The sequence below is a fragment of the Doryrhamphus excisus genome, chromosome 14 (assembly GCF_030265055.1).
Source record: "Doryrhamphus excisus isolate RoL2022-K1 chromosome 14, RoL_Dexc_1.0, whole genome shotgun sequence".
NCBI lineage: Eukaryota > Metazoa > Chordata > Actinopteri > Syngnathiformes > Syngnathidae > Doryrhamphus > Doryrhamphus excisus.
Window position 1 is genome coordinate 6,212,110 of NC_080479.1, and position 27,872 is coordinate 6,239,981.

Genomic DNA, 27,872 nt, shown 5'->3' on the forward strand with positions numbered 1-27,872 from the left:
ACACTAATTTCTCATGTGTTTTTTGCCCCAAAATAAAGTCTCTTGGCAATTTCCGTTCACCGGTCAGGGAAGACACAGGACGACTTGTGCCCGGCAGTCGGATCGTTGGCGAATGACCCACCACGAGCCAGCTGACATATGAGGCAATCATGTGACCTGTAGTCACAAGAAAGATGGCGGCCGCCCTGCGGATGTGCGGCGTTTGGATCTTTCTACTTTTTTCTGCGGGTTCGGTCAGCGACGCTTTGACCAGAAAGGTAATATTACTTCAAATCCAAAGTTACACATTCAAGTATTTATGTGCTGTCGTAGCATACATTTCCTATTATGATAATAATCAACAAACACAAAGCAACTCCGCTAGCTTTTACTTTTATAGCCACATATAATATTGTATTGTTCAGCCGTGAACTTCCATTTAATTGAATCAATGTACTGATTACTTTGACTTTTACATTCACGTGATTATCAAGATAAGATATGCCGTTATTAGTCCCTCAGTGGGGAAATTTGCAACTTTTATTAGGTCTTTGTTTTACCATTGAATTGATGGCAAATATTGTTTTCTTGTAGACAAAAGCTGTAACGGAAGTAATGGTAACAATATCCATCCCTGTTCATCTTAGTATTTATTTCAGACACTGCAGCAAGAGCATACAGTTCACACAGAAATAGAGGGGTCTCGGGAACCTGGTCAGGACTCCAGGATGCCCCCCTGGGGAGGTGTTCAGACCTCAGGGAAGGAGCTGGTCAAACTGGCCGGAAAGGGAAGTCTGGGTTTTCCTGCTTAGGCTGCTGCCCCCGGAAGAAGATGGAGTGATAAATAATAACATAAATAATAAGACTGCCAGATCAATCAATCCCACATAGGAACATACATCCCTACATACATTCCATACATACATACGTTTCATTTGCATCCTTCCTCTTGCATTTGAGTTTCACTTTCTTTGTTAAAACATCAGGACTGTCATTTGAGCATAGAAATGTCATACTAGATTCTTGTGTAAACCTCCACCCCATGAAACAGTACAATTACTGCTTTATGTATACATGTACAGAAGTACTGCTAGAAGTGCATACTCTTATTGCCTTTACTACCTTCTCACCATCACACAGCACCTGGACTACAAAGGAACTCAAGTTACTTTACTTGGTCAACATAGCCATCAGTGGTTATTGATGGGTGGTTATTGATGGGTGGCCACTGATGGGTGGCCATTGATGAGTGGTATCTTCAGCTTTCTGTGCAGTTGAATCCTGGCGCTGTGGCCCCGCCTCCTGGTGGAGACCTCCTGCACGTGAGAGCTGAAGGAGACAACGACACGCTTCACTTCCTTTTTTGCAGCCAGGGGGCGCCAACTCTGCTGCTGGTTCACACCGACGTGCATTATTCTTCTGTCTCGGTCTGATAAGCTCCTCCCCCACGCTTGACCTCACACATATTTTCTAAAAGTTCAAACTTCCTCTCAGGTCAACTGGCCCCTTTTCTTGAGCCGCAATGCTAGCGGGAGCCTGCAGGTGGAGCCGGCCAGCAGCATTCTGTCCAGCGGGGCGCTGGTCTTCAGCCGGGTATGTTCCATGTGTCCATGCTGGAGCCTACCCCAGTTGTCTCCCTTTGTCTCCCTGTGGAAGTATTCTTCACGCTCACTCACCAAGCGTGTGTGTGTGTCAGCTGTTGGAATATGACGACATCAACAACACAGCAGAAGTGACCTCTGACCTTTTCCCGCCATATGAGCTGCACAACATCAGCTGGTCTGGCATGCAGCTGTCAGGGGCGTCGGCTAGGCTGTGCGGCGCCGTGGCTGGAGGTTCCGTTTGTGTGCATGTGGGTCCACGCACACACACACACACACACACACTTTGGTAGATTTTAGATCTACAGCGCACAGAACCTAACGCTGCTTTTTTCCTGCAGCTTTCTGTGTTTGAGTCGGAGGGGCGTGCTGAGATGTGGCCCCGCCTACGCCATACAGCTAACTCCTCCCAGGTAGAGGTGTGGCTTGACGGCCTGGTCCCAAGGACGCCGCAATCACGCTTCTTTTTGGAGCTGCAAGCAGTGGGCGGAGCCTATCCCCCGAATAGGGTGGAGGTGCATCGATCCATCGACGACGAGTTCACGCCGTCCATATTTAAGGTCACTCAACGTTTATTTCACCCGGGTGGAGGAAGTGGGTGTTGACCTTTGACCTTTCAGGTGTCTCAGTGGATGTCTGCCATCGACAGCGCCCGTGAGCGGGGCTTCATCCAGTGGAAGCCGGTGGCATATCGGCACTCGCCGCCCACGCTGGAGGACGTGACACCGTGTCGTCACTCCGACCCGCGCCCACTGGCAGGTGTGGCGGTGGCGGCGGCGTCCAGCCTGGTGCAGGCGTTTTTCACGACGGAGGAAGCATACGGACTGAACGTGAGCTTCGGCCTGGCGGGGCAGCCGTTCTACAACAGCACCAAGTTCCTCAGCTGGTTGGTTCTGTCGCTCCACTTTTGTCGCCGCTTCGTTTTCCTACACATCACTCCTCTCCTGCAGGACGGCGCTGGTGGGCGTCGGCCTTCCGCCTGCCGACACCTTCTCCCCACTGGTCCTCGCCATCATGGCTGTGGGTCTCGGTGCGCCGCTTCTCATCCTCACGGCAGGCGGAGTCTTCGTCTACACGCGAAGGAGATTGGCACCCTTGGCGCCAAGCTACGAGCCAATCAACTGACAGCAGAGTGGCAGCCAATCAGGTTGCACTCTTTTTAAAGTTGCTTTTAGTATTTATGTCATCATCTTCCTGGCCACGCCTCCAATCAGAAATGTCACCATGATGATGATGGACCAAGAGGAGTCTTTTAGAACGTCACAGCACGGCTTCCTCTTCATTCCTCTTTTTAAATCACCACACTAAATAAAGACTTAACATCTTCCACCTCATGGTGGACTTTATTGAAAAACAACCTGATGCTGCTCAGAGATGCTGGGAAATTTCAACATTCCAAGATGAGTTCATGGCCACCGGGTTTTACAGCCCTTCTAGATTGACTCAATCTGTCGGCGGACTTTCTCAGAGGCGAGTCGATCTAGCCACCGCTGGCGCGTGACCACAATGATGGCGGAGAGCGCTGTCAGGGCCATCATGGCCGCCTCAAACTTCCAGAAGAGATGCTCTTCCATGACAACGGAGCGGCAGCTGCAAGGACGACATGACTGAGACCGAGTCTGCAGCTTCCTGTCCATGTGACTTTGTCCTCACCTCTTGTACTCGTCTCTGTGGGACTTGGTACAGTTGACCCGCTCCACGTAACCCGTGTGGCTGCAGGCCAGCCTCGTCTTCTGGACACAAACATGTCATCACCTCAGCATGCTAACCGCTAAGCTAAGCTACCTAGCCTTACCGTCTGGAAAGCGCTACACTGAGAACACTCCACCGTGACCACAAACTCCTCCAGCAGCCAGCAGGGGGGGTCGACAGGCTTGACCACTGTGGAAGGACAAGAACCATAAAGAACGCGACAATGAAAGAGATTAACAACGGTGTCTTTTACCCGCAGTTTTGTCTTCAGCCAGCAATGCCGCCCCAAACACCCTGCAACACAGACACGACACATCAACCCCAGAACTGAACCCGTAAAGTACCATGTTCTCGGACCCACCTCAGGGCCACTAGACCCCAGAACACTGCGTGCAGGACCAGAACTCGAGGCCGACAACACGCCACTGGGACGCGCCAGGAGCTTTCCATCAGGCTGACGAGGTCCTACAGCTGCGACTCCATGAGGCTGAAACGGAACCGCAGAGGACTTCACGAGGCTGAAACAGCAATCACACAATACAATTGGACACCATTTGTCTTGTATTCATTATTCCTCCACGTCGTTTTCTTGTCTGACATCGCCCACATTACTCAACTGAAAGAACACGCTGGCTAACCATCAGGACTTCTCCCATTGAAGGCCATTTCAGACTTTGTGACCGTTTTACCCTCATTGAAAATGGGTGGTCAAGTTGACGCCCCCTTCTGGTGACAAAGTGATCTGGTATTTATTCTTTATTCGTGTGTTAAAAACGTAATCAACGTCTTATCAAATGAACGTTTTGTGTCATCTTTTGAATTAGCTAGATGACGTCATACGTTGAGGACAAATATGAGCTTTGCTAATGCTAATGATGCTAAGAGTTAGCATGCTAGCAGATACGAGCCACCATCAGCTTTGATAGCGCATGCGCTCACTCACCGTCATTCATTGACGCTCTCGTCATTTTACAAACATTCCAATGGTCACTTCAGCCTTTTAAACTCCAACTTATTGGACGTGTCGACGTTTAGCCTAGCTACATGCGGACACACAAGTTCTTGAAAGTACAAAGGAGTCATATCCGCTTAAAACCCTTCACAATAAACGTTTCACGAAGTCAATCAAAAAAGCCAGAAACACCACCAATAGAAATATAGGTATAATAATGGTTACACATGTTCATATATTATCGTTCCATAATTTTAAGCATTTTTCCATCGTCGATTATTTTGAAAGCTAAGGTTGAGCTTTCCTTTACGAGTATGAAACCGGAAGTTCTCACGAGGACAGGACAGTTGTGGTCCTGCGTCAACGACCAAAGCATTGGGAACACCCCCTTTACGTCGTGTTGATGACGTCAAGAGTTGCCACTGATCGAATGTCCGTAATGAAATTGTGTTTTTATCGTCACATGCTGGATACATACATCAGTGAGATGGCAGTCACAGGCTGCGGATGAAGACACGTGAGCACCTGGAACCTCGTGGACATCGGCACACCTGACCAGCCTGCTGCCCCTGGCTCCCCCCCCCCCAGCAGAACTGCCTCTTGTGACACTGCAAGCAGGAAGAAGGCTGTGAGATGGGAGAAGAAGCCATCAAAGCGACAGAGCAGTTTACCACGTAGCTCAGGCGACGTCTCCTCAGGCGGCGACACAATCCGGGAAGTCGAGCCAAGTCGCCGGGGTGACGCGTCGTGCCCAAGGACTGCGGTGCCGCCTCAGTGGTCACCTGGCACCCCCACCCCCAAAAATAAAAGCAACAAAAAACAAAACAGTCCATTGACGTGCCAGCGCCAAGCTCGCTACCCAGCATGCACCTGGCCTACCTCCAGCAGCAGGATGCAGTCCACTTCCTGCCGACACACTCCGACTAGCAGGAGCGCACAGAGCACACACACTCTCGTCCTCATCTGGCGATCGAACACGCTGGTTTGGAGGCTGACAAAGGGAGAAAATGATCCTCTTACGTCACATGACCGCAGGTCAGCTGATGAAGGCACGCCCTCTCACACGTCACTACAAGTCTTCGTGTATTTTTTATTTACTTCAACTCCTTCTGTGGTTAGGTTAGGTTTAAAATAACATAACATAATAAAATAGCTATAACAACATGATCTTTCCAACTCACCGACATGTTTTATATTATCATCAGTGCATTCCATTTCATGTATTAAACCATACTGTAGTAATGGGATGTCCCAAGGCAGATTTACAGTTGGCCCAGGCCCAGGAAGATTAACTTATGAAAAACACTAAAACAAAAAAAATGCAATTGAAAAAAATACGTGAATTATCAAAAAAAAACATCAAGAAGAAAAATTGTATTCACTCACATCAATGAACCACCGTACTGTGGGGGGTTGTAGGACACAGCCACACATCACTGCCCTCCCCAAGGAAGCCCCAGCTGCTCCTTTATAGGAATCTTATTCTGCCCAGCATGTTCCACTGTAGCCCATAGGTTGGTCTAGCAAACGTCCCATCACGTCACTTCACAAAACTGGATTCCCACAACACCATCTATGTGACCCCAATGCTGCTACCACTCCCATTAAACATTAACACATTAAATAAAACCTACAACCCCCTCCCTCATCCCCAGTACATGGTATGGTCTGATGATGTCACTGATGACATCCTCCCAAACATTCCTGCAGGTGACTCCCTTGGTCAGTGTCCACAGGTAGATGAACTCTGTACACCTGTTCCTAATGAATCCCAAATCCTAAACGGCTGTTGGATTTAGTTGGAATGAACCAAGTACTATTATAAATGATCTAACTTTCAATAAACAATGACGTCATTTATGTATATAATAATTGACAAGGGATGAGTTCTAATTCATTCACTTGGTCACACATTCATTCATTCATTCTTTTTCTACCGCTTATCCTCATGAGGGTGGGGGTGCTGGAGCCTATCCCAGCTGGACTCGTGGCCAGCCAATCCCAGGGCACATATAGACAAACAACCATTCACACTCACATTCATACCTATGGGCAATTTGGAGTGGCCAATTAACCTAGCATGTTTTTGGAATGTGGGAGGAAACCGGAGTACCCGGAGAAAACCCACGCATGCACGGGGAGAACATGCAAACTCCACACAGAGATGGCCGAGGGTGGAATCAAACTCGGTCTCCTAGCTGTGTGACCTGCGTGCTAACCACTCGGCCTGCACACAAACACTATTTCTATATTCATAAAAACAAAAAACCCAAACCTAAAAACTCATAAACACACACACACGCAAGCGTGCGGCACACTTGAACAGGATTAACAGATTTTCACTGCAGCTCACAGAAGCTTAACGTTGCTAAATGTAGCTAATGCTAACAACACCCAAAATCCACGTGACACCATGGAGAAACACTTCCAGGTAATGTGAGGTAGTTACATGCTGGTAATGATATAAAAAGCAATACTGGGTATTATAGTATTAATACTTAAATATTAATATCAATAATACTTAATATATAAATATAGGGTTAGGTATAAGGTTAAGTATTAAGCCTCATAGTATTCTAATGAATTATTATAAAGGATATAGTAAAAGAACTTAAATGCTGGCCGTGATATAAAAAAATCCATCTATCCATTTTCTATGCTGCTTCTCCTCACAAGGTCATGGAGGCTATGCTGGAGCCTATCCCAGCTGTCTTTGGGTGAGAGGTACAGGTGGACAAATGGAAATGGTAGTGATATAAAAAGGAAACACTTGAAATGATGTAAAATGCTGGTCACTATATAAAAGAAGATAAGTGCTGGTAATGATATAAAAAGTGAATGCTGGCTAAGTGAGCTGTCAGGGGAGTACCATGCGGGTGTCCCAGGACCACAGGGACCAATACAGCCGGCACCCCTACCTGTGTTGCTTGTCCCACATCAGATAGCCAGACAACCCTGCACACCGGTCCATCCATGAAAGTCAGCCGGTGAAATTCAGCCCCCCCGAGGATGGATGCAGGGTTGAGCAGGGCGATGTGGGTGCGCCTGCTTCGAGAACCAACCTGCCTCGAGAGACAACGGCTGTGGTAATTAATTAATTAACGCCTTCTCCACATCTGTTGCCCCTGGTCCATAATCACTCTGAACATCTGGCGGTAAACTGTCCCACAAGGCGAACCCTGCTCCGCCAAGTCTCGTGGGAAAAAGACTCGCCAAAGCGGCAACACGACTCCCTTCCCTGACTGGTGCCTCACCCACATGAAAAGGGCGTCTTGCCGTCTCTGTGAAATGGACCTGAGAGCCCCACAGGGACTGGTGGCCTGATTGTCACAATCATGATCCATGTCAAAGTCAAAGCAGTCACGTCGCAGGCCCAACACGCTGCTCCCGAACACAGCTAGCCAGCTAGCAGGGCCGACTAGAAAAATAGTTCAGTAATTGTGGTGCTGGGAAGGATTTAAAGAAGATAAATACTGGTAATCAAATAAAAATTGAATGCTGGTAATGACACAAAGAAGATTAACACTGGCAATGACATGTAGATGATAAATGCTGGTAATGATGCAAAGAAGATAAATGATGGTAATGATATAAAAGAAGATAAATGCTGGCAATTATATAAAAAGTGAATGCTGGTAATGATATAAAGCAGATTGGTGCTGGTAATGATATAAAGAAGATAAGCACTGGTAATGATATAAAGAGTAAATGCAGGTAATGTTACAAAGAAGATAAATGCTGGATATAAAAGAAGATAAATGCTGGCAATGATACAAAAGAAGATAAATGCTGGTAATGATATAGAAAGTGAATGCTGGTAATGATAAAAAGGAGAATGCTGGTAATAATATAAAAGAAGATAAATGCTGGTAATGACAAAAATGGAATGCTGGTAATGATATAAAAGAAGATAAATGCTGGCAACGATTTAAAAAGTGAATGTTGGTAATGATATAAAGAAGATAGGTGCTGGTAATGATATAAAGAAGATAAGCACTGATAATTATATCAAGAGTGAATGCTGGTAATGATATAAAAAGTGAATGCTGGTAATGATATAAAGAAGATAGGTGCTGGTAATGATATGAAGAAGATAAATACTGGTAATGATATAAAGATAAATGCTGTTAGTGATATAGAAGAAGATAAATGCAGGTAATGATACAAAGAAGATAAATGCTGGTAATGACATAAAAGAAGGTAAATGCTGGTAATGATATACAAGAAGATCAATTATCGTAATGATATAAAAGAAGATAAATGCTGGCAATGATAGAAAGAAGATACATGCTGGTAATGATATCAAATAGTGAATGATGGCAATGATAGAAAAGAAGAAGAAGAAGAAGAAGATAACAATCATAATATAAAAAGTGAATGCTATTAAAGAAGATAAATGCTGGTAATGATACAAAGAAGATAAATGGTGGTAATGATATAAAGAAGATAAATGCTGGTAATTGATATAAACAAAGATAAATGCTGGTAATGATATAAAAGAAGATAGATGCTGGTAATGATATAAAAAAGATAAATGCTGGTAATGATATAAAAGAAGGTAGATGCTGGTAATGATATAGAAAGTGAATGACGGCAATGATAGAAAAGAAGATAAATGCGGGTAATGATATAAAGAGGATACATGCTGGTAATGATATAAAGAAGATAAATGCTGGTAATTGATATAAACAAAGATAAATGCTGGTAATGATATAAAGAGGATACATGCTGGTAATGATATAAAGAAGATAAATGCTGGTAATTGATATGAACGAAGATAAATGCTGGTAATGATATAAAAGAAGATAGATGCTGGTAATGATATAAAGAGGATACACGCTGGTAATGATATAAAGAAGATAAATGCTGGTAATTGATATGAACGAAGATAAATGCTGGTAATGATATAAAAGAAGATAAATGCAGGTAATGATAGAAAGAAGATAAATGCTGGTAATGATATAAAAGAAGATAAATGCAGGTAATGATAGAAAGAAGATAAATGCTGGTAATGATATAAAAGAAGATAGATGCTGGTAATGATATAAATAAGATAAATGCTGGTAATGATATAAAAGAAGTTAGATGCTGGTAATGATAGAAAGAAGATAAATGCTGGTAATGATATAAAAGAAGATAAATGCTGGCAATTATATAAAAAGTGAATGCTGGTAATGATATAAAGCAGATTGGTGCTGGTAATGATATAAAGAAGATAAGCACTGGTAATGATATAAAGAGTAAATGCAGGTAATGTTACAAAGAAGATAAATGCTGGATATAAAAGAAGATAAATGCTGGCAATGATACAAAAGAAGATAAATGCTGGTAATGATATAGAAAGTGAATGCTGGTAATGATAAAAAGGAGAATGCTGGTAATAATATAAAAGAAGATAAATGCTGGTAATGACATAAAAATGGAATGCTGGTAATGATATAAAGAAGATAGGTGCTGGTAATGATATGAAGAAGATAAATACTGGTAATGATATAAAGATAAATGCTGTTAGTGATATAGAAGAAGATAAATGCAGGTAATGATACAAAGAAGATAAATGCTGGTAATGACATAAAAGAAGGTAAATGCTGGTAATGATATACAAGAAGATCAATTATCGTAATGATATAAAAGAAGATAAATGCTGGCAATGATAGAAAGAAGATAAATGCTGGTAATGATATCAGAAAGTGAATGATGGCAATGATAGAAAAGAAGAAGAAGAAGAAGATAACGATCATAATATAAAAAGTGAATGCTATTAAAGAAGATAAATGCTGGTAATGATACAAAGAAGATAAATGGTGGTAATGATATAAAGAAGATAAATGCTGGTAATTGATATAAACAAAGATAAATGCTGGTAATGATATAAAAGAAGATAGATGCTGGTAATGATATAAAAAAGATAAATGCTGGTAATGAAACAAAAAATGAATGCTGGTAATGATATAAAAAGTGAATGACGGCAATGATAGAAAAAAAGATAAATGCTGGTAATGATATAAAGAGGATACATGCTGGTAATGATATAAAGAAGATAAATGCTGGTAATTGATATAAACGAAGATAAATGCTGGTAATGATATAAAGAGGATACATGCTGGTAATGATATAAAGAAGATAAATGCTGGTAATTGATATAAACGAAGATAAATGCTGGTAATGATATAAAGAGGATACATGCTGGTAATGATATAAAGAAGATAAATGCTGGTAATTGATATAAACGAAGATAAATGCCGGTAGTGATATAAAGAGGATACATGCTGGTAATGATATAAAGAAGATAAATGCTGGTAATGATATAGAAGAAGATAAATGCTGGTAATGATATAAAAGAAGATAGATGCTGGTAATGATATAAAGAAGACAAATGCTGGTAATGATATAGAAGAAGATAAATGCTGGTAATGACATAAAAGAAGATAAATGCTGGAAATGATATACAATAAGATAGATGCTGGTAATGGTACAAAAAAAGATACATGGTGGTCATGATATCATGAAGTGAATGCTGGTAATGATGTAAAGGTAAAGTTTCACGTCACAGTAACAAGTCCTGCTGCCTGGCTGTCATTGGACACAGTCAAGTCAAGGGGGAGGGGCTTATGAGTCCTGATTGGCTGAGAGAGATCTGGACTCCTGCTGTCCGGAGGTGAGTGTGTGGTTCAGCTGCTGAGGACGTTCTGAAGAACATGCTGGACAAAGCGCCCAGGGAGAACATTCATGTGGCCCTCATCTGAGAAAATCCCACAGAACCTTGGAGAAGTGAACATGAAGGATTATTTGTTGTGGATTACAAGAGAACACGGTTCTGGTCTTCAATTGGATTAAGCGAGCGGGAGGTGGATTACCCAACGTGCCTGCAGATCACCATGGAGACGCCAGAATAGAAATGCAACAGGTAGTTCCCTGACACATCTCATACAGACCTGTTGGAATTGGGTGGGATTGGCGGGTCTGAATGGAAGGCAGAAGAAGAAGTTGAGGGCCAAAGTGGTGTCGCTGCCACCATCTTGCCGACTTTGAGCAACTGGATTAAAAGGAATACGATGGCGTGCGTCCTGCTGTGATTGACAGCTATCATGTGTTGATTGACCAGTGAGTGTTGCGTCATGTGATCCATTTGAGCTCCCTAATTATGTCTGACCTTACACCTTTCACCAAGGAGACATGGACAGCCATTGGTGGGATCATGGTGAACCCGCCCCGATGTCCACGGTAAGCCCCGCCTCTTCTGTCGAGCGCCACTTTTGTGTTGTTTATTTCTTCCCACTCTGACCTCTCAGCAGTGGCGTCCGTCCCGGGATGGAGAGCGCCTCATTGGGCGGATTCTGCTCAACAAGATGACCAAAGACAGTTCGATTCCCACTGACACCGGAGCACTGCTCGGACTGAAGGTGTCACACGTGTCCTGTCCTGTCTTTGGTCCTCTGGGAGAGCCTGGTGTAACCTTCCCTGTACCTCCAGGTGGTCGGCGGGAAGATGACCGAGTCGGGTCGTCTCTGTGCGTTCATCACCAAAGTGAAAAGAGGAAGTCTGGCAGACACTGTGGGACACCTGAGGGCAGGTAAAGTGGTTTGCTAGTATTTGAGATTCCTGTCTTGAATGGACTTTTTCTTCTCTGATGAAGGCGACCAGGTTCTTGAGTGGAACGGCCATGTTCTCCAAGGCGCCACCTTCAACCAAGTTTACAACATCATCCTGGAGTCCAAATCAGAACCGCAGGTGGAGCTGTTGGTGTCCCGACCAGCCAGGTGAGGTGATGTTGAGAGAACGTCTTCCTGGTAACCGCCCTAACGTCAGTGCTCCGATGTTTGCAGACCTGCAGGCTCCGCCCACATCCAGCCTGTCTCCAGTGACACTTTGCATTCAAGTTCAACTTCCTTTGAATGTCCTGTAAGTCCCAAGCACTGTGGAGGGACAGGTCTCAGGAAGTACTTTGTTTCAAGGCCGTCAGCCAATCAGCTGACAGTTTACAACACCTGCTTTTCTTCTACTTGCAGACTGAAACCAAGCGACTTCTGGTTCCCAGACTTCAGGTATGTGATCTCCTCCACTCTCAAGGTCTGTGCTGGAGTCTACTTGAGAAAAGGTCCATCCCTGCCTGGTCCATAGCACATAGCCGTTAGCATAGCATAGCTGTTAGCACACAGGCTGAATGTGATTATGGTTATGATAAAAGTGGAAGAAGGAGGTGAGAATGTGATTATGGTTATGATAAAAGTGGAAGAAGGAGGTGAGAATGTGATTATGGTTATGGTAAAAGTGGAAGAAGGAGGTGAGAATGTGATTATGGTTATGATAAAAGTGGAAGAAGGAGGTGAGAATGTGATTATGGTTATGATAAACGTGGAAGAAGGAGGTGAGAATGTGATCATGGTTATGATAAAAGTGGAAGAAGGAGGTGAGAATGTGATTATGGTTATGGTAAAAGTGGAAGAAGGAGGTGAGAATGTGATTACGGTTATGGTAAAAGTGGAAGAAGGAGGTGAGAATGTGATTATGGTTATGATAAAAGTGGAAGAAGGAGGTGAGAATGTGATTATGGTTATGATAAAAGTGGAAGAAGGAGGTGAGAATGTGATTATGGTTATGATAAAAGTGGAAGAAGGAGGTGATATCAGTGTTTGAAATGAGACTGTAGTTCCTCTATATTGGCTTGGTCCTTGCTGGTGGTACTTCTACTTGTACTTCATCCTTTTTAACCATAGCAGTACCGTGATTAGCGTACTGGACTACGTGGGTTGGGTTAGGGGTGGGGTTGTCCTTCACTTGACCTTCTCTTTGAGTGGGCCTGTCCAAGTGTTACATTTTCACTACTTTTGACACAACTTGCCATTCTCGAACCAGGAAGTGAAGACATTTTGAAAAACGCTGCTGGTGACACTCGAAGCTCATTAGAACATCCTGGTGGAACTGTGAGCAGCAAGATGAAGAGGATGTTTCAATAGCCAAGCACCGCATTTATTGATCCATTCATGGATGACACACCGTTGTCGATGTTGAGAAGAGCAAGTTGTGTAAGAAGCAGGGAAACTTTCAAAGGTTTATGGGAGGTCAAATGAAGGTGACCTTCATCCTGGAAGCTCACAGCAAAGCCCAGTATCCCTAAGCATGTGTGAGTAAGTATTGTAAGTAAGTAACATTGTCAGGAACGGATGCATGGTGGTATCGGAACTAAAGCATCCATCAGGCCGAGTGGCGTCATCCATCCAATGTCTGATCATTCTTCTTAGCTGGATCATGTCATTCACGCTGGAAGGAGAAGGACACCACTCTTATTGTAGCATCCATGCTAGGTGTTTTCCTTGCAGGTGAAGCTGTGGTACGATAAAGTTGGCCATCAGCTGATCGTTACCGTCCTTGGAGCTAAAGAACTTCCTGTTCGAGCAGACGAGCGGCCCAGGAACCTTTATGTCAAAATCTACTTCCTACCTGACAGAAGGTGAGGTGGTGAAATTGCAGCAGATACCTCGTTGTCACCTGCTAACTGGAACTTCACATCAGTGATCAGAGTAAGCGCAGGACGAAAACAGTGAAGAAGTTGACAGAACCTCGGTGGAATCAGACCTTCGTGTACTCTACGGTCCACCAACGGGAGATCTCAGAACGGATGTTGGAGCTGACCGTCTGGGATCAAGCGAGAGGTCATGAGGAGGACAGTCAGTTCCTTGGAGAGGTGGGAACAGGCCGTGCATCTGAAGCTTCGCCGTTTGCATAAAATCAAGATATTTTATTCATCCTGAAGAAATTCTGGTCTCCAGTGGCAGCACTGGTTTGACAGCTCACATGTTCTCCAGTAGCCACGGGAACAACATCTAGCTTCAACAGTAGCCATCATCACAAAGCTTGCCAACCTGGACGGATATCCTTGCACACAGGAGATTGCTTAATGTTCTTGTAGGTCTAATTGTGCTGTGGTTCCTCAGGTCCTGATCGGACTGGAGACCGCCCTCCTGGATGATCAGCCCCACTGGTACAAGCTTCAGAGACCTGGCAGTGCCACTCTGCCACGAGCCAACTCCTCCCCCTACCTGCAGAGGAGAGTACAGCAGCATGAACCACCTGCCAGGAGACTCCACTGTGAGTAAACGGCCGATGGCCATCTCGACATGACTTCCAGACACAAACCGGATTCCATGTCATACCTCTCATAGGACACTTTGTTTGGTTATATGAGCAAAGACTTTTCAAGTCCAAGTTCTGGTCTTTGGTCTTGATGAAGGAATGAGTTTGTTTGGACACAACACAAGCTACTCTACCATCTTGTGTCTTCTCCATTGATTTATTTGGTTAACTACATCATCAACAACAACAGAGGCGATCAATGAACCTACCTCAAACATTGTGAGAACCGTCCACTGACTGGTGTGGGACAGTGGTGGGAAAGTCTCGGCCTACTTCCTGCTTCTGTCACACTTCAACGTTCCAGATCATGAAAGACATTGAAATATTAGTCAATGACATCACAACTCGGTGCCCTCCGGTGGGCTAGTGGTTGGCGTGTTGGCCACACAGTCAGGAAGACCTGGGTTGGATGAATGGATGGATGAAGTAACAAACGTGCAAAAACACTTCTTCAGAAGACCGTGTGCTTCTCTTCAAGCAAACGTTGATGATTGGACCAGCCAGAAACGTCGCTGTTACCATAATAGGTCGCTTATGAGATCTTCATGTTTCTGCAGGTTCTCAGAGGTTCAGCGATGGAGACTTTTCTGATTACGACTGTGAGGATGGTATGATGGTGATATCAGGTGATCTCCACGTAATGCATCATTGTTGCTTTGCCACGTCACATCCTGTTGCAGTCGCCAGCGGCTCAAACACTTGGGGGTCAAACAAGCGTACTTGCAGCTCAACGTCACGTGAAATCAGAGCAAAAATGCTTGCATGAATTGTTCTCGTGTACGCAAATGGGAAAAAGTTCTTCCCAAGATAATCCATCATAAAGGAAACATGTTGAAGAACAACATGTTGAAGATCAAGGGCAGAGAGAGGTGGCTGAGGAAGCGGTATCTCTTGTAGAGTGGAACCCAGTGGAACCCTGCATTCATCATGTGTGACGCAGAAGATAGCTGATTCATCCACTTGTACAATTTCATGTCTTCATGCAACATACCATGCACACTCACTCAGTTGGAGCAAATCACATGAATCTACCAACCACTGTCTACTGCCACCCAATGTCTGCCCCCCATTCAAACACAATGGTCTGCAGGGCCTCCACTTCATACTTTGGTCATGTGAGCCACTTGCTCAACACTTGTTCCAGGCTTGTTCTCTTATCCTTCCCAGAGTCCTGGCAGAAGGTCCGAAACCTCCATAGCTCCACCCACTCTCTGTGTGAGCACGTGCCATTGAATCATGGCTCACAATCCGATCTGGTCCTGATGAGGTCCCAGTCGCCAAGCCAGCTGGCTCCTCATAGGTAGGTGGCCGCTACTGAACGTGTTCTGTAGTCCAGGTGATGCATGCTGGGTCCCAGGTGAAGGACACCTTCCACACCAACGACAGTTACTTCTCCATTCTTGCCTTCTGGCCTCTAACATCTGACCTGGCCTCCAGTGCCAACACTCTTTACCCTTTAAACCGCAAGGACGCTGTGCGGCTGCTGCGAGGCACCAAGCTCAGCCGAGCTTATTCTGACGTTGGCCAGTACAACAGCCTGGACAGGTAAACCTTCTTCCATCTGACGGAGGACTGCCTGGAAGCAGTTTTCTATGTTCTGCTCCACATGTAGTCATGGCAGTTGAGCTTTTGTTGCAGTTGTGCCTGTAGTACTGGGACTCGTTGTGATCCATTTCGGGATTGTCTGTGTGTTCAGGAGGTCACTGAGGAGAAAGTCTGGGGCCAACTCTGTTGATTCTCATGACAGGTCCTGAAACACACCACGCAGACTCTCAGTAGTGCAAACAGTACAGCAGGTATTCGTAGTAATGAAGTGAGCAAGTCGTCTTCATCTCTGTGTATAGTTACTCTGGAAGATTGTGCAATACGTCCTGGCCGGGTCACATGACAAATGGAATCGTAGAGGACTACAGGTGAGTCCAGGGACAGTTGAATTTGTTGTAGTATCAGAGATCCTGACACGCTTATGCTCTTCAGCCAGGACTTCATCCCAAACTTTCCCTCCGAAGCAGAACCCTTCGATGAGGAGTTGCTCAGGTAACCAGTGCTGTTCCTCACAATTGTAGAGCTAAGATTTATTGGAGGACATATCTTGAAATAGATAGAAATAAGTCAATAGAGTAAATAGAAAGTACGATGATAGATCTTGACACTTGTTGGTCATGGAGCTGTTGATATTTAGTCTCATGGCTATCAAGTTGTAATTGTAGATTTCTGACAGGGTTAGCCCACAGGACGGATCTGTCCACATGAGTCCAATCGGAAGCCCCTTGTGCAGTCGGCGAGGGCGCCAGTTGCCTAGCGTCCCACCCAAGGGTGCCCCCGATACAAGTAAGACGGGTAGCACTTCAAATCAACTCCAGTAGATCTTCTTGACTTCGACTATTTGCAGTAGCTCATGAGGTTAGGTTGACAATCTTAAATAAAAACAACATAAATCCAATTAGCATTCAGCCTAAATATTCTTCACTGCTCAGGAAATAACAATCAGGGTTTCCATCAAACTAGAAATCTTGGAAGCAACAATACAGTCTTACCAAAATCAGCAGTAGTCTGTTCATAGTAGATTCCACAGTACATCAGTCAAACTACATAGTATTCATGATGTAAGTACACATCCAATTTGCTGTTATCCATCCATCCACTTCCTATGCCATATATCCTTGCTGGACCGGTGGCCAGCCAATCCCAGGGCACATACAGTATAGACAAACAACCATTCACACTCACATTCATACCAATGGACAATTTGGAGTGGCCAATTAACCTAGCATGTTTTTGGAATGGGGGAGGAAACCGGAGCACCCGGAGAACTTGCAAACTCCACACAGAGATGGCCGAGGGGAGATTCCAACCCAGGTCTTCCCATCTCCTGACCGTGTGGCCTACATGTCAACCACTCGACCCCCGTGCGGCCCCTTTGCTATTAAACATTAAAAAGAAAAGAAACCAAAACTATTATCCCGGTGACAACACAGCCAGTCAAAGCAACATCAGGAGATGGTGATTGCTGAGGTCACCTTTGCCACAGAGGAGCAACAGCGAATCAAGAGAGGACTTTGATATCATGTGATGTTTGTGACTTCTAATATGTCTTTTTATCTTTTCCAACCTTCTGTCTATCAGTTTGGGCCACGTCCACCAAAGTAGTCCCAAATGGAGGCAGAGCTCCTCTTACTCAACTTTCCCCTCCCCCCTCACAAAAACAGGCCCACCCCCATGTCAACAACGTAGCTGCTCCACTTATAAGAATACAAGCTCCTCCCCCAGCACCTGCCCAGCCCCGCCTAGCTCCACCTGAGGCAGAACCACCTTTGGCCAACAGCTCGACCAACCACATGCCACAATTTCATCAAGACCCACCCTTGCCCCCCTCACCTAGCCCAGCTCCCCCTCCAACCGCTCCTCCCCTTCGATCTCCACCAGCTTCTGATCAAGTTCTGCCAGCCCCCAGCTGCTCTCCAGCCCCACTCCCATCTCCACCAGCTTCTGATCAAGCTCTGCCGGCCCCAAGCATTTCCCCAGCCCCACTCCCATCGCCACCAGCTTCTGATCAAGCTCTGCCGGCCCCCAGCATTTCCCCAGCCCCGCCCCCACAAACTCCAGGTTTGTACCAAGCTACTTGGATGTGTTGGCGTTCAGTAAATCTCACAGCATTGCAAGCTTTGTCGTCATTGGTGTGTTTTGCTTACATCACATCGGACATCACATGACGTGTGCCAGAGGCGGACAGACGCTCAGCAACACCTGGTGGTACCAGGAAAGGTATGTTTCTCAACATCTGGTCATGTCCAACAAAAGCTTCAAGCTTTGTCTCTGCCACCTTGCAGAGGTCACATGGGAGGACCAGCAGAAGAAAACAGCGAATGGTACGCATCAACAGTGTTCCAGTACTGTCCTGTCACTGTCCTGGTAGGATGAGTAACGTAGTAACGTAGAGAGATCACCATCACTGTCCTGGACTCCATGGCTACTTGCTGACCAGGAGGTTCTGGAGGAGAAAGTGGGTCTTTGGACAGACACACAGTTGATAGCACAGTCCAAACAACACTATGGCGTCGCCCTTTCTTTTCTTTTCTTTTCTTTTCTTAATTTATTTCAGACATGCATACTATGTTACATTATTCTTTATTCCTCACATTTACACTTACAATACAATACACTTACAATATCTATCTATCTATATATATATATATATACGTATTATATATAAATATATATATACACACATACATACACACACAACACCTCATTACTACACATGTCTGAAAAGGAGCAGGGAGAAGCAAAGCTTATTAAATCCTACCCCTTCTCCACGCCATAGCAGCTACCAATTCAATAAGTGATTTTTTTCCACACATATAATCAGAATCTTACATAAGACAAAAGAACAAAAGAAGAGTGGGAACATCGGACACCCCAGCAAAACCCCAGGCCATTGCTGAAGCACACCACCAACCCACCTGGCCCCGACCCCCCTAGCCCCTGAGTGCACCCACCGAGTGCCCAGCACTCCAGCAGTCCCCGCACACCCCGCTGCCCTCCAATAAGGTGCCATTTTGGCTGGACCCACAATTATGTGTGATCCCTGGGCGGGCCTACATTTGGATGGATTGTTTGTTCTGTTATCCAACAGACTTCTTCCTCGTGCCACCGACATGTTACCAACATGTGGTCAACGTGACACCCGATGTCCAACCATCATTCACCTCATTATTGCGAATTATTGCGCCCCAAGTGCCATCTGCGGCTATCCGCGCAAGTGTGCTGAAGCACCTGAGACCCCGACTCACACCCCCAGTAGCCAGGGAAGGCCAGACAAGGCAGGGTCCACTTTACGAGCACACTCCCGCACACTCCCGCCCTTCCCAGAGCTTCACCTAGATGCCCGACATCACCCCCCCCCCCTCATGTTGCCTGCCTATAAATGATGTTACCATGATGGAAACATAACAACTGGAATGTTTGCAACTTGGCTCACAGCAACTGTTATGTAATCTATACAATACCGTATACAACTTGCTTTCTGGTACTCACGATTCCCTTTCATATTTGCTCATAAGATTGTTTATGAATAGTTGTTTAAATCTATTTAGCGTATCACAAGTTCATTCATTCATTCATTTTCTACCGCTTTTCCTCACGAGGGGTGTTGGAGCCTATCCCAGCTGTCCTCGGGCGTAAGGCAGGGTACACCCTAGACTGGTCGCCAGCCAATCACAGGGCACATATAGACAAACAACCATTCACACTCACATTCATACCCATGGACAATTTGGAGTCGCCAATTAACCTAGCATGTTTTTGGAATGTGGGAGGAAACCGGAGTACCCGGAGAAAACCCATGCATGCACGGGGAGAACATGCAAACTCCACACAGAGATGCCCGAAGGTGGAATTGAACCCTGGTCTCCTAGCTGTGAGGTCTGTGCGCTAACCCCTAGACCACCGTGCCGCCCCGTATCACAAGTTTTCATCTTTAAATCTAAATCATTCCATATATCTACTCCTTTGATTGACATACATCTCTGCTTTACATTTGTTCGTACTTTCCCTTTTGCATACACACTCATTCCTCGTAGATCATATTGACTAGTACGAATCTGAAACATCCCCTGGATAATATTTGGGAGCATGTCTTTATTTACCTTAAACATCATTTGCGCAGTTTTGAAATCAATTAGATGATAAAATTTTACAATTTGCGAATTTACTTGTTGGTGCTTGGTAAGCAGCTTGATTGATTATCCTTATTACTCTCTTTTGCATCATGTAAATTGGTTTTGTAGGTGTGTCCCCAGATTTCAATGCCATAAACAATATATGGCTCTATAAAAGTTCCATATAGTAATTGTAGAGAATGTTTATTGAGGATGTACTTTAGTTTATGTAGTATTGTGATTACTTTTGATATTTTGTTTTTTATATGATTTATATGTGATTTCCAGCTTAGTTGGTCATCTACAATAATTCCTAAAAATTTGCTTTCCTTTACTTGTTCAATTTCAGTATTCTCTATTTTAATTTGTGTTTGTTTTATTTTTTTTATGGTTTCCAAATATAATATATTTGGTTTTATGTAGGTTTAGTGATAATTTATTTGTGGCGAGCCATCTTTTTATGGTTCCAAGCTCCCTCTGCACTGCAACCAGGAGATGTTTCAGATCCCCACCAGTACATAATACATTTGTGTCATCGGCAAACAAAACAAAATGTAACAGCTTGGACACTTTACAGATGTCATTTATATACATAACAAATATATATCCTTTGTGAAAGGATCCCTCGTGGAAAGCACTTGTAATTAGGACCTTCCTGACTTGATAACTGTGGCGCCTGTTAAGCAACATCTGCACTCGTGTTCAAATGTGATCTGTGTCATCGCTGCTGTGAAATACCACATACCACATATGCGCCTTGTGTCTCCACAGGTGTGATGAAAGATCCGGAGAAGGTGAGCACACCCGTTATCCATAATGACATCATGTCGTTCATGACATCCTACTTCTCATTAGTGTCCACAGACCAGCCTCTCGGTAAAGTCCTCCCTCAGTGACATCAGTGATATGTCAGCTGAGTCCAACCTCCTTGGCAGCCAATCAGGTCAAAGCCTCAGGTGACTGGCTTGTCATGGCGATCACAGCGATGTCGTGTTCTGCATATTTGATGTCGGAAATATGTTGTCTGCTTACTGGTGGCCGCAGTCATGCAGAAGGTCTGGAGGGCCCATCAGTGGACTTGGGGCAGGGATTAGGAGAAGTGACCACGCTGCTGAAAAGTGACTCCGTGGATGAAGGAGAGGAGGAGGAGTCTGAGACGGCAAAGTAAAAGACCAAACAATGTGATGGACTTTAGTGCCCCCCCCTTTTTAAATGTCTTCCCTCTCCTGCAGGCCGTCAGCTGCTCCTGCCGCCAAGTCTTCCAGTGTGGGCGGAGACATTTGTTCACTGGGGCGCAACGATGACGATGATGATGACAAGAAACGGCGCTCCAGTTTAGGCGCTCGGATGATGGGAATGGTTGGACTGGGAAAGAAGAGCCAGAGCGCCTCGCAGCTCAATCCAGAGGGTGAGTTCCAGTTTAGCCCCAGCGGTGTCAGGATCACCATGGCCCACCTTGAGGTCTGTGGTGGTCAAAGGTGAAGGTCTAAAAAGATATCAGGACCAGTAGCTCCACCTAGAACCAGTAACAAAGCCACTGGAAGACCGGTCGTGTGTGGCTTTTACTGTATATTGTGTCTGTCCAGAGGAAGAGAAGAAGAAAAAAGTAGTGAGACTTCCTGTTCAGAGGAGCATGGAAACCGGATTGGCAATCGAGTTTAAGTCTCGCTTCACTCGACAGCCGAGCCGTGACCCAGATGCAGATGACCCAAAGCCTGGCGCGTATGAGCCTTCCTCTTCACAGCTGCCATTTTGCTCCGTTGGATCCGTTCCTTTGTCATCATTGAATCTGTGTTTCAGGTTGATCTTTCCAGGAGTCAAGTTGGCTACTGACAAACACTTTACCGGCTTCCTAGAAGGGCTAGGACCTGCGCAGTTGGCCGGGAGGCAGACTTTGGCCACCCCAGCCATGGGTACTGATCAATCATGCCTTAATACCAATGATCCAACAACTATCCACTACATTGTTCTGCTCTGGTGCTCTACTGGTCAGGAGATATCCAGATCGGCATGGTCTACAGGAAAGAGCGCCTGGATGTGGAGGTGATCCGAGCCAGGGGGCTTGTGGGTAAACAAGGCAACAAGAACACGCCAGGTAACGCCATGGACAGCCCCAAAGAAGGTTGTTGAGCACAGTGTAGAGTTGTAAGCAGCAGCCAAGCCAAGGGAAAAGTACAGTCATCGTATCAACCATCCATTTGTGGCTGGGCAGAGGTTGGCCGCTGCATTGATCTGGAAAGAACAGATCTTTACTGTTCTAGAGGGAACAGTGATACTGTAGAGAAAGTAAAGTTGCAGACAGCACAGTCAACATCTCCAGATTGCCATAAGGGGTATGTGAATAAAAATGACAGACATTAGAGCCGAATTGAGATTGAAGCAAGTGCAGAAGACAGGTGACAGCAAGAAGTTGTGGTGGGTTTGATGAACAGATCTAGTAAGTACGTTTATGATGACGTTATGCATCATGAAGGTCTTTCCAGATGATTGATGTTGAGAGCTGGTCATCTGTATGCGCCTGTCATTTCTTTGTTGGCTGGATGCACTATGTTAGGAAGCCCCCACTTGTTTGGGCGTTGCAGCCACTTTGTTGGGTAGTCATTGAATACAACATTTGCTGCACAGACAGACGTGGAAATTCGATTCTACCCTTCACCTTGTCCTTGTTGACAAATGTTAATGCTGTGCATAAATGCAGAGATGAGCTTTAATCGTATTAGCTGTGTGCTGTTGTGCATTTTTGCTCGGTGCATAATGCTATATGTGCTCCTATGCAGGGGAGTCCTTCGTCATTTGGGAGCCCTCCTATTTCAATTTGGCTCTGCCTCCTATTGACATTATTTCCTCATTGAATTGTACTATTTCCATGCTGTTGTAGACCAAAGCACAGCAAAAGAGCAAAAAGATCCCACTAACACAGCGTGTTAGAAATTAGAAAGGTACCAAAATGTACCAGGAGATACAGCCCTGATCTTAAAGGGGACCTATAAATGTAGTTAGAATGTTGTATTCTGGTGTTGAACCATGCCAAAGGTTCAGATAATAAGGTTTGTGCATTTTGGAAGTGATTCCTGAAAGAGGTTTGGGATGGCTCTAAACACTGGGTTTGAAAAGGTGTGGTAAAACTGTCCCTTTGTGATGTCACAGAGAGGCGGACTTTCAAATATGGGCGTGATAATCTCTTTGACCAGCTACTCTGTTTATGAAACAAGCTCAGGCAGACGTTATTGTATTTGGTGATCCCCAGCAAGATAAAAATATTTTTATCTGTCAACAACATTTCACACGGGACTGTTTATGTGAACATGAACATGAAATATCTGCCAAACTGTTCCTGGAGCCAGAAGCAGCGCCGGCAAAGGTGCATTAATTTTGAACACCCTGTTCGTCCACACGGCACCCTCACATCTGGCTTCTGAGCTCCACCACACCAACGGCTACTCTGACAAAGTGTGTCCGACAATGAGTGCTCTTCCTCGGGCAGGCGAGCTTGCTACACGTTCGGCTTCTCCTGAGCTCTACCACACCAGCTACGTTACACCGCTCTTGAGTTCATACAAGTTTCGTCAGGCGTCTCCAGCCAGTCGATCACGAGCTACCAGTAACACCTTTCAATTAACTCTCCAGAGACTTTATTCATTTATTATAACTCCTATTCCAACTTTATCATTTAGAAAGTGGGCTTCCTTCCTAGTTAGGTAGCACTTTGGGTGTGTGACCAATCACAACAGAGTGGGCGTGCCCGGAGGCGGGCCATGGGTGGAATGAATTAAAACAGACTGTTTTGGTGGGAAGCACAAATCCAAGGAAATCCAGCTGGAATAGGTGCAGATTCTGGAAGATCTAAGTTTTCTGTGTGAGTTCTTGTGTGTAGCTGCTCTATAGGAGTCCACAACTGAATACAAAGGGTGGAAAAATGAGCATAATAGGTCCCCTTTCAGACCAGTGTCAAAATAGCGAGAATGTAGCTTTTGCACATTTGGATCTTAATTAGGTTTTACGTAGAGTACAATATGCAAAAGCAACAACGGGGAGTGAGACAAAAAAAACTTACAAAAAAGTAATTTATTAAAAAGAAGAATTCAGGTGAAATAGGCTATTTATGAGCTGATCAAAAGTTGAAGACTGTGGCTCCAAAAATGATAAACAACTCTCCAAAGCAGCAGAAGAAAATGTCTCAGAAGGACTCAGTAATGAGGAGCTCCAGCTTTCTTGTTCTTCGGGCATGCTTGATGAGAGTGTTTCAGGAGGCTATTGGGAACATTGGTCCAAGTGGTGAAGATGATATCACCAGGGGCATCAGCTGTCTGGAACCGATGGCCAGTTTTGCAACCTTCCCTGCCATCAATCCCCAAATGTTGAGGAACCCAGCTGTTAACCCACAGAAGAGGGCTTCAGTCATGAGGGATGCCGTTTGACGACCCTGAACCACCTGAAGCTCCAGTGTTCCACTGATTGAAAAAGCATGCCGGATCACGATGGACCCCCTCCACTGTTCCGGGTAGAAAACATCTCAGGTGGATCTCCTTGTCATGCCAGGAACATTGGAAGTCATCTGGACCGTAAAGGTTACATCAGACTTTTTTCCACCTTCCAATGTCCTATGTTTGATGCTCCCTGGCAAAGTCTAAACAGGCAGTCTTGTGGCGTTGAAGGAGACCTGGTCTTTTGATTCCATTTTGGTTTTTGAAGCCTTTTCCTGTAGATGGCGTCTGATGGTTATTGGGCTGGAGTCGGCACTAGTAAGGGCCTTCTTTTGGGTCCAGGACCGCCCCGCGTGTTGATGGACAGTCCATCGGATCCTTTGGCTCGGTGCAGGTGTCATTTTTTGGAGGTCTAGCCCTTGACTTCTTTCTCCGGTAATACTGAGGATCTTTCCAAAAAGTGGAATGACTGTCTTCCTGCGTCCAAGCTCAGCAGCAAAGGCATGCTGCCAGAGGCCTGGCTGATGGAACTCCACCATCCCACCATGTTCAGGAAGAGAAAGCTTCTTAGCTTTAGCCATCAGGGGGCTGACCGTGTCAATGTGGAAATGGCCGTTTGGAGCAGAGTTTGACTTTTATAGCCTGTGGTCTTAAACTTTTGATCAGATCAAAAACAACCTATTTTACTTTCTTATTCTTAATGACAAGTTCGAAATGCTTATAATAATACTAATACATTTTAAACAACAATAATAAACATTTTTAACAAACAATAAATAAGAACATAAATAATAAATATAATATATATATATTATAATTATAATAATAAAATAGGGGGGGACCATGTGATGCAGTGAGGGAATAAGCTAGTTTGAACAGATGAGTTTTGAGTTTGGAGTTGAAGATGGGAAGGGTGGCAGAGTTACGGAGGTCAGGTGGCAATGACTTCCAGAGTTTGGGAGCAGAGCGGCTGAAAGCTCTGCTCCCCATAGTGCTAAGGCGTGCAGAGGGAACAGTGAGATGGATGGAGGAGGAAGATCTGAGGGAGCGGGAGGGATTGACAATGTGGACGAGGTCAGAGAGGTAAGGGGGGGCAAGGTGGTGGATGGACTTGAAGGTGAACAGAAGGATTTTGAAGGTGATTCTATGAGTCACTGGAAGCCAGTGGAGTTGCTGCAGGATGGGGGTGATGTGGTGGGATGAGGGGGTCCTGGTGATGATCCAGGCAGCAGAGTTCTGAACCAGTTGTAGTTCATGGAGGGATTTGTGAGGGAGGCCGAAGAGGAGAGCGTTACAGTAGTCAAGGCGGGAAGTGACAAGGCTATGGACGAGGATGGTGGTGGTGTGGGGGGGTGAGGGAGGGACGGAGACGATTAATGGAGCGCAGATGGAAGTAAGCTGACGTGGTGACGTTATTGATGTGGGATTGGAAAGATAGAGTGCTGTCGAGGATGACACCCAGACTCTTGACCTGGGGGGAGGGGGACACTAAGGAGCTGTCGATGGAGAGAGAGAAGGAGTCAACTTTAGATAAGGTGGATTTGGTGCCAATGAGTAAGAATTCAGTTTTATTGCTGTTAAGTTTCAGAAAGTTGGAGGTGAACCGTGATTTTATTTCAGAGAGACAGGAGGTTTGGAAGAAAGGTAGAGCTGGGTGTCATCCGCGAAGCAGTGGAAGTGAATGTTAAATTTGCGGAAGATATGGCCGAGGGGGAGAAGGTAGGTTATGAAGAGAAGGGGCCCCAGGACAGAGCCCTGGGGCACACCTGTGGTGACTGGGGAGGGGTCGGAGGAGAAAGACTTATATGCATATTGTAGCTCTACATAAAACCTCATTAAGGTCCAAACATGCTAAATACATATTCTACCTATTTTCACGCTTGTCTTAAGATCAGGTGTGTGTCTTATGTTATGACATGATTTTTTATCATCATAAATATTTCATCATATATCAAAGATGTTTCAATGTGTGGTTTATGTTTTTTGAGCATGTCGGAGTAGGGGCTACATGACTTGCAGCTAGTTGTCTGCAGGGGTGCACAACTGTGTAATCACTGATCTTGAGTAAGTAAAGTTCTAGATGACACTCAAGTTCTAAAGTGCTACATAAAGTTCTAGAGCGAACAGCAAAGCTCTAGATCAGTGGTTCCCAGACTTTTTACAGTGGCGTACTCCTTCAAACAAGTGACCTGAAGCCATGACCCCATGACCCCAGACCATGGTTATGGTTTAAAGTCTGCATCGTCATTTGGTGCCAAATTGAAGGGGAGGGTTTACCAATGATGCTAAAGCAGGATCCAAGTAGGAAAATACATACCACGACCATAAAGTCTTCACCCCCAGGGACGGCTTTTCACCACTGAGCATACACCGTCTCCTTTCTGCTCTGTTCTTCTCACGCCGTGAGGCCTTCAGATACACTCGTAATTGTGTGTTTGGAGCTAATGGTTTTTTATCCATATTCACATACCCCCTATTCCAATTGGTGTCGCCCACTTTGGGAAGCCAGGATGTAGAGAAATGCCAGTAAAGCTCTGAAGAACAGACAGCACAGCCAAGTCAAGATGTGATTAGCTGACACCGACTGCTGTGCTGCAGCTGCATACGTGAAGGTCTACCTGATGGATAACGGCAAATGTTTGCTGAAGCGAAGAACTCGCCTGGCCAGAAAGACACTGGAACCGCTTTATCAACAGCAGCTGCAATTTGAAGAAAACCCAGAGGGCAAAGTTTTACAGGTAAGATTGGGATGAGTGTGCTCACGAACGTTCGTACTAACTGTTGTATTCATACAACTAACTAACAACTAACTAACTAGTTCATACTAACTCCTCAAACTCTCAGATCATCGTTTGGGGTGACTATGGAAGGATGGACCATAAATCCTTCATGGGTGCCGCTCAGGTTCTACTGGATGACCTGGACCTCTCCAACATGGTGATTGGCTGGTTTAAACTGTTTCCTGCCACCTCACTGGTGGACCCTGCTTTGGCTCCGCTGACCAACAAAGACACAGAGGGCGGGGCACAGTAGGAACATCTGGTAAAAGTACCACCTACGATCCTCCCCTGATCTTCTGGTACTCATCTGCGATGGCTGTTTCTGGACCAGTCCATTTATACCAGACATTACAGTGCTAGCAAGTCACCAAGTGCATCCCTCGCCAAAATGGGCAGAGCAAGAACTCAGGAAGAACTTGGTCCATCAGGACACCAATCCATGCTTCTAACGGGAGGTTCTGCTTCTGTATGTGGACAAAATGCGGAGGGTAAAAAAGGCACATTCAGTTGACAAATGAAAATATAAGGTCGGTGGCTTTTATCACAACCCCACTCTAGTGACTGTAAACCCAAATAAAGTCTAAAAACTGAATCCATGAGCCTTTAGATCCTTCCCAGTGCTTTTGTCGTATTCCGAAATAAATGAAGCC

At 45.1% G+C, this 27,872-nt stretch overlaps 3 protein-coding genes across 12 annotated transcripts; 2 read left to right on the forward strand and 1 right to left on the reverse strand.

Annotated features, from left to right (window-relative positions):
- The first annotated feature begins 134 nt into the window (after positions 1-134).
- LOC131102190 (glycosylated lysosomal membrane protein-like) lies at positions 135-4,069 on the forward strand. Its single transcript, XM_058047691.1, has 7 exons — positions 135-257; positions 1,242-1,406; positions 1,474-1,572; positions 1,676-1,831; positions 1,922-2,140; positions 2,201-2,466; positions 2,531-4,069. Exons 1-7 carry the CDS (start codon positions 174-176, stop codon positions 2,703-2,705), a joined length of 1,164 nt encoding a protein of 387 aa, XP_057903674.1. The 5' UTR covers positions 135-173; the 3' UTR covers positions 2,706-4,069.
- On the reverse strand, positions 2,892-5,215 carry LOC131102191 (protein JTB-like). Of its 6 annotated transcripts, none has more exons than XM_058047696.1 (8): positions 5,104-5,215; positions 4,896-5,006; positions 4,703-4,832; positions 3,634-3,759; positions 3,526-3,566; positions 3,376-3,461; positions 3,234-3,313; positions 2,892-3,170 (listed from the first exon to the last, which is right to left on the reverse strand). In XM_058047696.1, the coding sequence occupies exons 4-8, from the start codon at positions 3,720-3,722 to the stop codon at positions 3,014-3,016; spliced, it is 453 nt and encodes a 150-aa protein (XP_057903679.1). In that variant the 5' UTR covers positions 3,723-3,759; positions 4,703-4,832; positions 4,896-5,006; positions 5,104-5,215; the 3' UTR covers positions 2,892-3,013. The 6 variants fall into 6 exon arrangements, with proteins under 6 accessions (XP_057903679.1, XP_057903676.1, XP_057903680.1 ...); XM_058047693.1 differs by having other exon boundaries at positions 3,634-3,790; XM_058047697.1 differs by lacking the exons at positions 4,703-4,832; positions 4,896-5,006; positions 5,104-5,215 and adding an exon at positions 4,216-4,646 and having other exon boundaries at positions 3,234-3,310; positions 3,634-3,790.
- A 5,650-nt stretch (positions 5,216-10,865) lies between these two features.
- LOC131101655 (regulating synaptic membrane exocytosis protein 2-like) lies at positions 10,866-27,814 on the forward strand. Of its 5 annotated transcripts, none has more exons than XM_058046967.1 (29): positions 10,866-11,328; positions 11,396-11,448; positions 11,517-11,627; positions 11,698-11,797; positions 11,861-11,984; positions 12,051-12,126; positions 12,234-12,269; positions 13,545-13,675; positions 13,738-13,909; positions 14,160-14,313; positions 14,916-14,984; positions 15,526-15,658; positions 15,796-15,903; positions 16,055-16,105; positions 16,203-16,271; positions 16,336-16,395; positions 16,580-16,689; positions 17,485-17,964; positions 18,082-18,123; positions 18,189-18,227; positions 20,790-20,812; positions 20,874-20,974; positions 21,063-21,182; positions 21,251-21,426; positions 21,605-21,740; positions 21,819-21,931; positions 22,012-22,113; positions 27,041-27,180; positions 27,287-27,814. In XM_058046967.1, the coding sequence occupies exons 2-29, from the start codon at positions 11,401-11,403 to the stop codon at positions 27,473-27,475; spliced, it is 3,213 nt and encodes a 1,070-aa protein (XP_057902950.1). In that variant the 5' UTR covers positions 10,866-11,328; positions 11,396-11,400; the 3' UTR covers positions 27,476-27,814. The 5 variants fall into 5 exon arrangements, with proteins under 5 accessions (XP_057902950.1, XP_057902954.1, XP_057902951.1 ...); XM_058046971.1 differs by having other exon boundaries at positions 14,916-14,966; XM_058046968.1 differs by having other exon boundaries at positions 11,399-11,448.
- The last annotated feature ends 58 nt before the right edge of the window (positions 27,815-27,872 follow it).

Bases quoted from the DNA above. Each gene is read 5' to 3' on its own strand.
- LOC131102190 (XM_058047691.1), top strand. From the start codon at position 174: ATGGCGGCCGCCCTGCGGATGTGCGGCGTTTGGATCTTTCTACTTTTT. The intron at 1,407-1,473 runs GTCTGATAAGCT...ACTTCCTCTCAG, and splicing joins TGCATTATTCTTCTGTCTCG to GTCAACTGGCCCCTTTTCTT. The intron at 2,141-2,200 runs GTCACTCAACGT...TTGACCTTTCAG, and splicing joins TCACGCCGTCCATATTTAAG to GTGTCTCAGTGGATGTCTGC.
- LOC131101655 (XM_058046967.1), top strand. From the start codon at position 11,401: ATGGACAGCCATTGGTGGGATCATGGTGAACCCGCCCCGATGTCCACG. The intron at 12,127-12,233 runs GTAAGTCCCAAG...TTCTACTTGCAG, and splicing joins CAACTTCCTTTGAATGTCCT to ACTGAAACCAAGCGACTTCT. The intron at 18,228-20,789 runs GTACGCATCAAC...GTGTCTCCACAG, and splicing joins GCAGAAGAAAACAGCGAATG to GTGTGATGAAAGATCCGGAG.
- LOC131102191 (XM_058047696.1), bottom strand. From the start codon at position 3,722: ATGGAAAGCTCCTGGCGCGTCCCAGTGGCGTGTTGTCGGCCTCGAGTT. The intron at 3,567-3,633 runs GTGGGTCCGAGA...TCTGTGTTGCAG, and splicing joins TGGGGTCTAGTGGCCCTGAG to GGTGTTTGGGGCGGCATTGC. The intron at 3,171-3,233 runs GTGAGGACAAAG...TCGTCCTTGCAG, and splicing joins CACAGAGACGAGTACAAGAG to CTGCCGCTCCGTTGTCATGG.